Source organism: Dromaius novaehollandiae, chromosome 5 (genome assembly GCF_036370855.1).
Source record: "Dromaius novaehollandiae isolate bDroNov1 chromosome 5, bDroNov1.hap1, whole genome shotgun sequence".
Classification (NCBI taxonomy): Eukaryota; Metazoa; Chordata; class Aves; order Casuariiformes; family Dromaiidae; genus Dromaius; species Dromaius novaehollandiae.
This window is the reverse complement of record NC_088102.1, coordinates 19,786,332-19,799,998: the sequence shown is the minus strand read 5'-3', so window position 1 is coordinate 19,799,998 and position 13,667 is coordinate 19,786,332. Positions and strand designations below refer to the sequence as shown.

The following is a 13,667-nucleotide window of genomic DNA, read 5'->3' as shown; positions in this document are numbered from 1 at the left end:
CGTGCTTCTTCCCCTTTCACTTGTTTACTTATCCATCAGCTGATTTCAGATGACTGATTATACAGACAAAATAGGAGATTTTGTGTTATGATGTATTTTACATAATAGATACCCTACAATAAGCACTACTTATCTTAGAATAGGATGGGATTGATCTTTTCCTAGCTAAATGTAAAGTAGTGTTTATCCTTTCTAGAATATTGCATAAAAACAGAAGACAGAAAAATACTCTCAAGCATGTAACAGGAAGAAATTATCTAAACTAATGTTATATAGGAAAACACAAAATAAGTTCAGCGATCCAGCCCTATCATCCTCCCATCCAAAACCAACAATTTCATCATTATTTAACAAGCCATTAATAAAAAACAAACATGCATTAAAAGGGCAGGGGTAACACTTTTTGGGGGGTGGGGAGATAGACAAATCTTCAAATCCACCATTTCCAAAAATTAATGAGATGAGAGTCTCAAAAAATAAATATGAGAGAAAGTGTAGAAAGAGAACATGACATTCACTCACATAAAATTTTCTGGATATTCACTCAAGGCCATATCAATGATATTCAAAGCATCATGATAGTGTTTCTGTGCTGATAGCAAGAGTGCAAGGAGATGAAGAGAGTTGGCATCATCTCCTTGTAGTTGCAGAGCCTGACGAACATAACCTAAAGCTTCTGGTATCTGATTAAAAGAGAAAAAGGCAGAAAAAGAAAGCACTGCTGTTAGAAATACTGCCTCCTGTTACTTGATTGCATATACATAAAATGTTCAAAGTAAATTATTCACCTAGATACCAAACAGAACTCTAAAGACTCCTGTAAAACACTACTCAGAAATCTGAAATGAACCTGATGCACTATGGTGAACAGTAAAAATTAAACAATATATTAACCCTGATAAATGAGATAAAAGTTTTAGTGAAACAGTTCAGTTCGACCCTTTAAAAGTATCCACTAAGAGATAAATATTATTCTGTTTCAAATATTGGCTGTATTTCTAGATGATTCTGAAAATATTTTAATTGTAATGCATTAGCTAAACCATACAGCTAAATTGCCAGAGTCACTTCTCTTCCTATGGAATTTCATGATCACCTGAGCTTTTGCTCAAAATATTATGTACACTAAGTGTTACAAACAGGAGATTTAATTAAGCAACACCAAAAATACAGAGTTCTGAAACACAAAGTCAGAGCCTGCTACTGAAAAATATTTTGTGATATTAAAGCAACAATCCCTTTTACTCTGTGACATAGTCCAATGTCTCTGCTATTCATTAGCAATGAAAAGCAGTCATCTAGAGTATGTAAACTACCGTGCTTAAAGCTACTTCCTAAAATAAACTTGACACAGGAAAAGGCTTACCATGACATATACAAAGCAGTTCCACATTATTCAAATTCATATAATATATGGTAGAATCCTAGCTCCTTTAAATAGAACAGCTGTACAAGTTGGACCAAGCTCTGATCCCTCTCAACTTTAAAAGATTTTCCACTTGTCGTAAACACATTTTTGTAATTTTGTTCACAATAGGCAAACTTTTTACAAGGATTTGGAAAAGGCACATATCTTAGCAGACACTGAAGACATAAGCACTGCCTATATCATTGAAGTCTAGACTCAAGAGTACCACGCTCCAGAAACAACCAGTCTGAGCAGAGATTACCCATAATATTAAGTTAAAAACAGAAAAAGACTGAGTTTCTGGCTGCTTTCCATCTAGCAAAATAAATGTTGAAAAAAAGAATTGAATGTCATACGTCTTATTTTGGATCTTAGGGCTGGGAATACTGTGGCAGAACTCTGGAGAAGTGTACAGGACTGAAGGTGTCCAGTCCAGAGAGTATTTCTAGATATGGATGACAGCTTCTTTGCAGGGAAAGTGTGAGAAAAACAAACCATCTATTGCAGTTTTGCACATCTATGTGTATATGCATATGGAAAACTAGGACTTACTGAAGAAATTTTCATCTGTATCCATTGATGGATAGAGGTTCTAATCTTCACATGACAATGGGAGGCTGCATTTTTAAAAACACAACTCACCTGTCTGGATATGGCAAGCTGCAGTGCCAAGTAAAATGCTGCCAGATGATCTGTTGGAGACAAACTGTGAGCCCTTAAAAACAAAGAAACAAAAGTGATTTTTTCCCCTTATTAATACAGGTTATACATAAACACACACATATATATATTCATGTATGCATATCCAGATCTCCCCTCTGAAATATGTTCATATTTTGACACAGGGAATTGTGGGACACCTCCCACTGCTATTGCTGCCTGACTGGTATTCATCAGTGGCTTGTCTTACACTTCCCAGTTATCCTTCATTTATCAGAAACAGGTTGGGCCTTTTCAAGCATTCATTTTTGGTAGAACTGAATTATGTAATTCCAGCATAAATCTTAAAAATGAGCAATACAAAACAATTCTTTCAATTAAAATATACTCCTATGCAAAGATTACATGAAGTTATGGAAGGACAATTGTAATAAAAATTCATTTGGCAGAGGTTTCTTACACTACACAAAGAAAAAGAAAAGGGCTTGCAAAGACAAGCGTGAAGACACCTGCATGAGTACTGCCCAAGCAGTCTCACCAACACAGCCCAGAATGGCTCTGAAGCACAGAGCTCAGAGAGGAAGAGTAACAGCAAAGTAGATCTTGTCTTCGTACATTCATTAGACTCCCAAAGTACATTTTCAGCCCAGCATACTAAGCCTCCTAGAAAGCCAACTACTTCTACTCCTAACAGTCGAGACTAGACTAGTAGAGTACTTTGCTAACACAGCAAGGCAAAAGCAACCTGGGCTGGACCTTTTCTTCTTTATCACAGCAAAAGGCAGTATAAGATCAGCTTCACCATGAACCTGTGCTTGAAGGAAGTATGAAATTTATGTTGGTGACTTTTGCAACTACTGCTTCTGTGCACAAAAATATCGAGCTGCCCAGTAACAGCAGTATTCATCCCTGAAATATTCATACCTACTGCTGCTGTAAGTAACCTCATTCAGTAAAATGAAGAAATAATGTTTCTACTTTTTTTGAAGGTTTTTTTTAATGTTTTGGTCAAATGCACACATTATATTTTGTTCATTTTGACACTTTTACAACAGAAAATGTGCTTATAATATGCACTACAACTTTTCCTTGTAATATCCTGCAAGATAAGGGTTTTTCTTCCGGGTGTTGAGCATAAAGACAGAGAAAAATAATAATAAAATGGGGGATAATTCCCCCTAGTGATGCACAGTAAACACTGGGCAGAAAGTACTTTTCATTTATGGGCTGTGTTCTTTTAACAGAGGCTCAGAGAGAAAGAGGATATGTAATAACGATGTCCGGAACACCTGGTCGGCATTCCTCATCGGGGGGAACAAGATCTACCCTCCCTCAGATCACAAAGCGAACCCTCTGCCTCCACTGCCACAATTCTGTCCTCCCCTGTTCACAGACGGACAACTCTACCAGTTAAGCGACCACACTTGACACATATCAACAAAGTTGAAGTACTTAGGGGACGGTTTCATATTTTCCTAAAAATACTTCTCAGTTGAAGACTACAGTGAAATACAAGACCCTAACAGTGTTCGGAAACACAGTCTTCTGGTCTAAAATTTTAATTCAAAAACTAAGCAAGACTAAGCAACTCTGGGAACAAGAGAAGATTTAAAGTTAGGAGCACTGGTTCAGTCACTCAGCTTCAGAATAAAGCTGTTACTATCTATCAACTATTCAGTGACTTCTGTGAAATAATCCAATTCACACCTTGGGAAAAGCACTAAAAGTCAAAAAAAAAAAAAAAAAGGGGGGGGGGGTAGGTAAAACAAACACCCCCTCAGCACTGCATGAAAGCGCCAACAGCAAGAGCAGCTTCTCAAACAGCCAGTACCACAAACTGGTAGCCTTGACATTGGGCATAAGCAAAGGTCTTTGCAGCTGCAGTAGTTTCTCCAGAATTGGTCCTGTAGGTAAGAGTAAAAAAGAAAAACAAACAGAACCAAAACAAACAAACTTGGCAGACTAGTATAGCTGCTATTTTTATAAACTGTTTAGCAGATAAATGGAGAATTTCAGCTTCCACCTCTTGAATAATATTTATTTTTAAAAAGTGAGAAAGTGGGCATGCCCTCTGGCATGCTGAGCATAAGGTATTCTTGCTCTGGTAATAACTTTTCTGTAACGCTGCATACCTAAGTTATCAACACAACCAAACCAACATTATTAACCACACTGAAAATATACTTCCAGGAGAGCTGATGTAGCAGGTGTGAGTCCCTGCTAATGAACACAAGTATGGAAACATGTTAATGCCCCAAACAATCACCTTTCAAAACAATCACCTTCCAAAACATCTGCTCTCTTTTTTCTTAGAAGGAAACAATGGGATTTTTTCAGGTGCAGAAGCTCAATTCTTTTCTAGGGCCAAATCACTCTAGCCCAGATTCTCATATCAGCAATATCACCAACAGCAATATCGATTATTCAGTAGGGTTTTCAAAACATATGCCCTGTACATCAGTAAAACCTCTAAAAATACTTTAACTTAAAACCTTTGTACAAGTTAATTTTGGGAAATGCCCGTAGACAGGACGAATATATAATTTAAGCATGAATAAACTGGAACGTGCACTTAAACAAATACAGAACAGTTGCTAGTAGGTGGTATCGATCGGAAAAGAAAAGAATCACAGAGACGCAGAGAAAGCAGATGTAGTTAATCCCCATGTGTCCAAGACGTTCTGTGTATAAATTTATATTCTGCTAGTTAGCACAACTATTTCAAAGCTCCATATCACTACAAAATTAAAGCTCCATTCATACTACATAGCTAAAGGACATCTGTAATGGTTCACTGAAGAGATGCTAGATATGTTTTCAGATTTCAGCTGGCACTGTTCACTGCTAGGAAGTCTTGGAAATTCAACAGCTAAGAAAGCATCTAGAGGCTTGTTCTGCTGTAGAGAATGAAACTGCAAAGTTCCTGGGTGTAAGGTGACATAAAATACAACTAAACAATATTTGAATAGAGTGGGGAAAATACTTTCAGAAGCAGTGAGAAGCTGAGTATCATTCGAAAAATAGTTCTAGTAACCTACCCTGTATTGCTTTTATTTTTTTGTTAGCCCAAACATCACTTATCCTTTTTAAAATTAACATGATAAACAGTGTTAGCAATAAAAGCATCCCCACATTTACAGGTTTAAAACTATGCATAAAACAGCCAAAACGTCTCACTTCTGAAGCTCAGAAAAGGGAAGTTTTCCAGGCAGCCCCTTAGCAGGGAATAACTCCGAGCTCTAGGATCACTACAGTAAGCGGGAGGATAAGGAAGAGTAAGGAAGGATAAGGAGCTGAACTGGAATGGATTAGCTTCAGGCTGGAATTCATTATGTCCCTTGCTGTTTAAGAGGACCAGAAGAACGAAACAAATCAATATTAGGACCTGAAAAGTGGAGCAAAAAGCAGCTACCAGCAGGTGAATGGACAGCAATGGCGAGCAAAGGTTAGCACAGTATTTTTGAAACAGTGAGGATGAAGGCTGTGATAACAGGGACAGGTAAGGACCTGAAGTGCAAACCAGGAGGTAGAAAATTCAGTTTCAACATGGAGCAAGAACACTGAAGTAAAAAAACCTCCCAAAACCATTAAGGAACTATAAGAACAAAGATGTGTTAAAGCGTATTTACGCAAACAGGAACAGTGAGGGCAGAGAAAGGAATGGCCAATATGTACCAGCTTCACTCTAATTTTGCCTGGTAAACTCTCCTTCAACCTTATCCCCTCAGATATACAACCACTACCCCCAGAAGTCCTGGATTTTACGCTCACATAGCAAATCTGCTCACGTGAATTCATAAATGGACAAAGAGACTCCTTGAAGCATTTAGACCTATCTCGCCGCAATAGGATTTTGCAAGAGTATATAAACATAAAGGGAGGCATGTTTAGATGTTGCAGCACTTCTGCTGGCTGTGCCATCAAGATTTGTTTCTTTTGTAATTATAGCCAGTTGGGGTAGAGTGGTCCACATTCACCTGTGTATAGTCATCACTGTTGGCAGAAGCAAACCTCTGAGAATGAACTACTGTCGTCCCCAACAGTGTTACTTCCGAGTAAGGCATTTTGAAGAAGGGGTATTTGCAATGTCACTGCCTGTGCTGTTACATCTTCAGCTAGAAATGATTCTCTTCTCCAAACTTGCTACCTTATTACCTGCGTTTCGCCTCTCATCCATAACAGCGCTGCCTCAGCTATCACTCTGCCTCTGCAAACATAATTGCAAAAAACTGGTATACGATCTGATCAGCAACTAACTCTACTAGAAACACTATCACATTCAGCCATGACTTAAGACTTTGCATCATACCATTTTTTCCCTCCAGATTAGAACAGAATACTCCTTTAAGCACAGATTTTATCCTAGAGAGCAATGCAAATATCTTTAAAATGAAACAAAAGGAAAACCTTAGGAATGAGTTTAGATATTTCTGACAGAAAATGATGAAGTCAGTGTTAAAGGAATACATTCTGTACTCATGAAGGCAGACTCCCAGAGGCAAAATCTTCATTACAATCTTTACAAGTCCCTCTTTTTAACATATAATCAAGCTTTTCACTACATACAGCAGAATGAAATGAAAAGACTAACACCCACTCACCTCTGAAATGCAAGAAGAGCCTTTCTCTGCAAGACCTCTTGCATCCCTCGCAAAGATGCTAAAAAGGATATATTTAATCAGTGATATGCAAGATCAAAAGACTTCATTCCACGTTTTTACTGAAGTGTTAATACATTGACTGGGAGAAAAAGGTTGCACAAAGCAGCTTTAATTTTGGAATCTAACATTTTGCTAGGTATCTGCTTTTAGGCAAGATGGGAATTTCTGAACATGAGCATGTTTATTCTTATCTTACCATCAGTAGCCTGCAGGCTGTAAGTCAATCCCAGTGCTAAGTAGCCTTTTGCTTTGAACTCTGATGTTTTGTCCCCAAGATCAACAACAGTTTTGGCAAATCTTTCTGCTTCTTCCAACTGAAAATATTATAAAACATCAATGTGAGTCTAAAACTAGCTCAAGTTTACATTATAGTGAGCAGAACACATAGCATGAGTATTATGCACACTGAGTCTGTTGAAATCCCAGTCATCACCACCTTTAAGGGTTCTGTTTCCTTTTGCAGTGGACCTAGTTTTCCTTCTAAATTCACAGTACAGAATACAGATTTAACCTGACGCAGATTTAAATAAGACTTTATCTTATGGTTAAGAAACACTGGCACTTAACACACAAGTCATTCTAAACTTGTTGAGTTTTGCTTTTTTTTTTTTTTTAAATATAAAATTAATTTCTGGTCTATGTATGTTATCTGCCCTTTTTGCATTTCAGAGTTAAAAGAGTTCTTGTTCCATACACTATTTCTTTTGGAAAATCAATTACAAGAACTATGGCTCCAACCCTGCAAAAAAACCTAGCCATTCAGATCCCTGCATCACATACAGTATTGCTGAAAGTATGGGGGCTCATAAATACAAAAACATATAAAAGATTAGGGTTTAACAGTCTGCACACTCACGCTAGCACACTATTTAACAATACAGAAATAAAAAAATAACAGGAATCTGAATCCATTCCAGTAAATGTAAATGGTAAGTACAGCAAGCGGCTCCACGCAGGGTCAATCCAAAGGGAACAATTTACAGAACTAGGATCTATGTTAATTATTAAGACCGTACTTTTGTTGGCCTCAGCAAGTCATGTTCCTACCACTGCATTATTTTCTCAATTTCTGCTTGCAACCTTTCCTTGCTCTCCTCCCCCTTTTTTTTTAAGTAGGTAAGTAACATCTCTTTCAGATCATTCCTCTGAAAATTACACATTTATCTTGGAAACCGTATGATGATCTTCAATTACCTTAGTGGTTTTGTACAGATAAACCAATTTCGAGGCCATTTAAAATACAATTCAACACTTTTTAACAGGCACTGTCCCTATTTAGAATTCATAAACACCATTATCTGCAAACATGAGATAAACAGAAGAATTTCTTGAAAAGATTTAAGAATAATAAAACATATTTTTGTCCCATTAACGTCCAAAAAAGTTATTCTCCTCTTGCACAGAGAAGAGAGAAGCTTGATTCACATTTTTAATCTCCATGTACCAATAATGTACGTTTCAATTTCTAAAAAATTTTAAGCTTTACAACCAAGCTAAATTTCTGTTTCACAACGGTTGTAATATAGTAAAGCCATAATCTTATATTTTATATGAAATGCATTAAAATGGGAGGTCATTTTTCAAAACTGTACTTGCTAGTCTTGAACTATCTCAAAAATTCATAGTGTTACTACTATAAAAGCTCCTCTTCTGAATTATTTACCAATAAAGTAAATTGATTTGGGAAGTGATACCTGAACTAATTCTCAAAAAAAAGTGTTTGGTAGTTAATTAGTGAACTCTCTTTTCACTCCCCTAAGCTGCTATATATGTTAAAGTATTCTAATATAACGGCTGCATCTATGAGGAAAGGAATACAACAAACAACATCGCGCCTTGGTACCTGAAACAGGACAGCTGCATGTAGTCACAGCGCAAAAGTATTTTCTGACATTATTCCACTAAGATTTTGTGGCATTTTAGAGTAATCTGCTCTTGCTGAAAAGACAAACGGTGGCAAAGCTTACCCAGTGGAGAGATCCCATACAGAGCTTTGCAGCAAGGAGTGGAATGGTTGCATCATCTGGTTTCAAACGGATACATTCCTTCAAGACTTTAACTGCTCGAGCAGACTGTTAAAAATATTTTCCATGGAAATTACTAAAAGCATAAATATATCTCACAGATATAAGACTCCTATTTCCATTTTCTACTTTCTTTTCCCTATGTGAAAGAACCATTATGAAACATTCTGTTGAAAAATTGTCACAACAACTTGTACAAGTGAAATAAAAGACTTCGGGCACTGCTGTAGTTATTTTCCACTATGAACTATGACTAAGTGTCCTGGGTGAAATATTGGCTCATAATATAATTCCAATGGTACCTGATTTAGAGACTGTTTTCGAGGTGCTTTTAGACCTTTGCTAGGCCTGTAAGCTCACAGCATCTGAGCAAGGTGAATGAAAAAGCAGGAACAGGACACAGGCATCAGAACAGGCTGTGCTCTAGCGTTCTTCAGGAGTTATGATAGTACTTATGAGGAGCTATTATAGGATACAAGAGTTTATGGCAGTCTTTCATTACTCCTCATTTTTGAAATCATTTTTCATTCACTTCTATCCAATCACAGCTTAGAAGATAACTAAGTAAAACAAAGAATGGGAAGAAGAATCAAGACCCTCAAGAACCAGTGTATTTCTAATAACAATTTCTAAAAAAATAAAAAATAAAAAAAAAAAATAAATAAACCACTCCTTTCCCCTGTACTGGAGATAAGCAAAATACCCCTGCTGTGAATAACCTTTAAGAAAAAGTAGTATCAATCCTATACCTTACACAATAAGTGAAGCTTATTTTCCATAATGGAAGAGGAAAAAAGCAAAAGAAACTGATGACATAAGCTCCCAGTTTATAAAAATGATGATTAAAATAATTCATCTCAGTTTAATTGTGCAGGATGCAAAGTCTCAAAGACAGCAATGATAGAAAAAAGACAACAGCCAGAAATTCTGAACGAAAAGAGTAGGGGAATCATGAATCAGCATTAATTTGCACCTAAACACCACATTTGTTCATCAAAACAGCATTTAAATTAGGTTGTTACTCAATAATATGATGTGGTATAATTCACTGCTTAAATTAACTTAGCTTAGCTTAAGGTTGTTGGCAAGATAGTCCTGATCTTCAGTTTTTAGTCCTCCTAAGTTATAAATCATTAGAATAAAGATTTTCATATGCCTTTTACAGTACTAGACTAAAATTCAGCCATACACTTAGCACCATCTTCAAAAACACTTAGAGATGAAAAATTAGAGAATGCCAGATACTGTTATCAATAGCCATCAATACAAGAATTACATACACAAATACAGACTCACTTTTCCTGCTGCCATCAAGGACAACGCAAATTGATACCAGAGATGGAACTCTTCAAAGGCAAACTTCATGGCTCTTTCTAAACACTGGTTTTGGGTGGAAAAAATAGTTCATTGAGAGCACATTCTTAAACTATTAAGAAGATACACTGATATAAAATTTTTCTTATCGGCTCATGCCTAAAATACATGCAATTAAAAATGTAAATCATTCAAACAAAAATTCATGATGTGTTTAAATAACCCTGCAGGTGCTGTCCTACTTAGCCTGAAAGAAGGAATGATAAATACCCACCAACTTACTCTTAAATGAAGGATTCAGCAACAAAAGGTATGAGAAGCAGGAGATAAGACTTATGTGGAAAGGAAAGTTGTACACCTACATTTTCTAAATTGTGCACACTTGATGAAAATGGCACCCAAGTACTTATCAGTACCACTTAAAAATTAAACTCACCTGATAGTAGTATTTCTAAGAATTTTAATAATCTTATTACACGAAATATTCTACTGAGATTTTCAATTTAATAACTCAATGCCAAAAGGGATATTAATTATTACTATACAGAGATTAAATACGTTAAATTAGCATTATGTGCTAATTAGGAAGGTTTTGTATCTGCTGTTGGCAATAAGAATTATTTCCTCTTGCTATGCTCTTTTTTCTAGTCAGATCAGCTCCAGAGAGTTCAAAAGGTAGAATATTTTTCTGGATTAAACAAACTGATTTAGCAATCAACTTTCTGGTTTGCAGAGTACAATTACGTGAAGCAGCTTTTCTGCTCTGACATCTATAATGTATATGCTAAACTATAATACCTCAAATTACTTTTAACATTCAAACTCAGTCTTAATATTACAGAAGGCAAAGCCAGATATGTAGCGCATTCCCACATAATAATAGGAGGTGAAGCAAAGAATAGCATGGAGGCCGAAAAAAGATATAAATATGTAAGTGCATTGTTCGTTATGTATAACTGAGGTATGCTCCCATTTTCTTACCACACAATATCCAGTATCAAGACTGCTACTAAATAGAATTTTCATTAAAAATAAATGCTTTCTAATACGGTTTCAAGAAGTTCATCATTAGACTGTAAGTGAATTAATTACTCATACCGTATGCAATCTCTATTAGGACAACTAAAACGGGATTTATTTTCTGGTTGTAAAAAGTAAAAGTAAAAAGTAAAAGATGACAGCAAACTGACAGTAAAACTGTCAGTAAAAGATGACAGTAAAAAGATGACAGCAAATTGACTAGTTAAATGTGAGGTCAAAATAATCCAAAAAGTTGTAGTGTGCTACACAGTAGTACATATGGCAAAGGAGAATGGAAGATGTTAAAAATATTTTTTCCTCATCTTATCATGACCTACTAATAAACATAACACTATGATATAAATTTTAATAAAGCCTACCAAAATGGATATCTGTCTGTACTTTGTAACTGTTACTGATGAGGGGGACAGTAAGCATAGTCAAGTTAAGCTTCCAGCTTAGCTTCTATTAGGTCAAACAGATACTTGTACATGCTTATCCAGTTCATAAGACTACATACATGTTTCCCTTATGGTATGACATAACCCAGCAAGGAATCTATGTTTTGCTGGTCTTGACTTAAAAATATCGCTACCTTTCAGAGTTTCTCTTACAAATATATAATTAACCTTCTGTTACCAACTGCTTTGGTTTTGTTCAGAGAACAAGTGAAATGAAGAGGAGGAGGAGGAAGAGAACACAGAGGAAGTGAGGAAGAACTGTATAACTGCAGTGGCTAAAAACACTCAGCTAAAATGCTGGCCAGTCCTGGAGGCTCCCTAACTTTCTAGACCCTCATAGTTCTGCTTCTTTCTGTAACCAAAATCACTACCAACACAAGCAGCTCCTAAAATGCTCTGAAATCCAAAAGCCAAGTAGATCTTCCATTAGTTACAATGTACAACTTTGCTCAAAACAGCAGGAAAAGGACTGGGCAGTGATACTTGTCTTTCAGGCACAGGGGCTAAAGCACTCCCACAAGCAGCACGAAAGCGAGCTTTGCACTCTTCTCCATGGGATGGGACTTTCCTCCCGCCCTCTGGGGCAGTGCCCTAGACTTCAAGCTATGTGCTGAGCACAGAGATACTTCCATGTTTTCTGCTGAAGTCAAACAAATTTTCTGCTAAGAAAGGCAAGAAGAACTGCAAACGAGAAGCAGCCTCCCCTGTGACAAACACTACTTTGGGAGACAGTGGGGGAATCACTCGCGTCTATGCTCATTCCCATCTATATAATGGCTCTTCAATGTAAAAAAAACTGACAAAACAGAAGAACAGAAACTGGAACCCAGGACTTCCCTCTTGCAGTTACTAGGCTAGTACAAAAATGAAAGGTGTCAGTACCCCTCTACCAGCTGTTTAAAGAAGAACGAAATCAGACTTCTTCAAGCTTGTTTTTCAAATACTTGTCAGTGTCTATTCCTTAAAAAGCTTTAGACCTAAAGTGCACGGGGACTCATCTCCTGCAGCTTTGATACATGTGCCTAAAACTCCATGAAGGTGGTAGTGTTTGTACCGGCAAGCAAATGGAAGTATTGCCTATCAGGTTATTTCATAGGATGACAGTCCTGTATGAGCTTTCATACTACCTGGTTTCATGAAAGACCTGTTGCATTGACTAAAACTGAGTGCATGAGCAACTTGCAGCTATGAACTATTATCAAGAGGAAGAATACTCAAATTCAGAGCTTAACACCACCGGTGATGGAGATTAAAAACAATCACTATCAATATATTAACAGAGAAGAGCTGGGCTTTTTTTTTGTTTTTGTATTTTTCAAAATAGTCTTCTATTATGGTAGAAAGGCATCATTTCTCAGTAAATCAATCCCTGGATATGCCTTATCACACATGTTGAAAGATGCCCTCTGGATACCAGTAATTAATCATCATCAGCAACAGTATCTTGCCGCTCTGTAAGCACTGTTTTGAGTAGCAGAAAGATCTGCTCTGCCTGGAAAGCTGTAGTTGTTTCTCAAGTATAAAACGTTAACAATACCTTAGTTTCCTAATGAAACATTTCTGAACAAAAAAATATGCGAATTGCATAGTCAAACATGAGACACCTGAGGCACAGAATACAGCTTCTACAGACCTGAGAAAGTAATACATTTCCTCTTTTATGAGCTCCAAAGCCATTTTACAAACTCTTAAGATTCTGAAATACCCCATATGTTATGAGGTATAGAAGAAATATTAATTTTGAAATAAAGGCTCACAAATCCTTTTTCTAGGATCCTTTTAGCTATCCATTATGAAAGTATTAAATAAGCTTTAGAAATGTTTCAGGAGGGGAAAAAAAACCCAACCAGTAACACTTAGGTCTTATTACAAACACGTTAGTAGATTCATGGCAATGTATTTAAATTAGCATAGTTACAACAAAATTGGATTTGGTGCCTTCTAAGCTTTGAATGAAAACTCAAAAGAGGAAGCAGCTAAATTCTCCAGGCCAACAGAAACAGAAGAATCAAAAGCAGTGGTCCATGGACATTCAAAAAAGTTCTTGTTTTCCTCGCTATAATTCACCCTTTCCAGTTTAGCAATTTGAATTTATATCTCTAGCTCTATCAAACTCTTC

The 13,667-nt window shown here is 36.5% G+C and overlaps 1 protein-coding gene across 4 annotated transcripts in view; it reads right to left on the bottom strand.

The window, feature by feature from the left end:
• Positions 1-13,667, bottom strand: part of TTC7B (tetratricopeptide repeat domain 7B) — a 149,602-nt gene that overhangs the window by 71,940 nt on the left and 63,995 nt on the right. For all 4 annotated transcript variants that reach the window (XM_064512193.1, XM_064512192.1, XM_026111982.2 and 1 more), the window contains 6 exons: positions 10,050-10,133; positions 8,697-8,801; positions 6,926-7,043; positions 6,670-6,727; positions 2,051-2,123; positions 523-683 (listed from right to left, as the gene is read on the bottom strand). In XM_064512193.1, the coding sequence (XP_064368263.1) occupies positions 523-683; positions 2,051-2,123; positions 6,670-6,727; positions 6,926-7,043; positions 8,697-8,801; positions 10,050-10,133 (599 nt within the window). The remainder of the gene's footprint in view (positions 1-522; positions 684-2,050; positions 2,124-6,669; positions 6,728-6,925; positions 7,044-8,696; positions 8,802-10,049; positions 10,134-13,667) is intronic.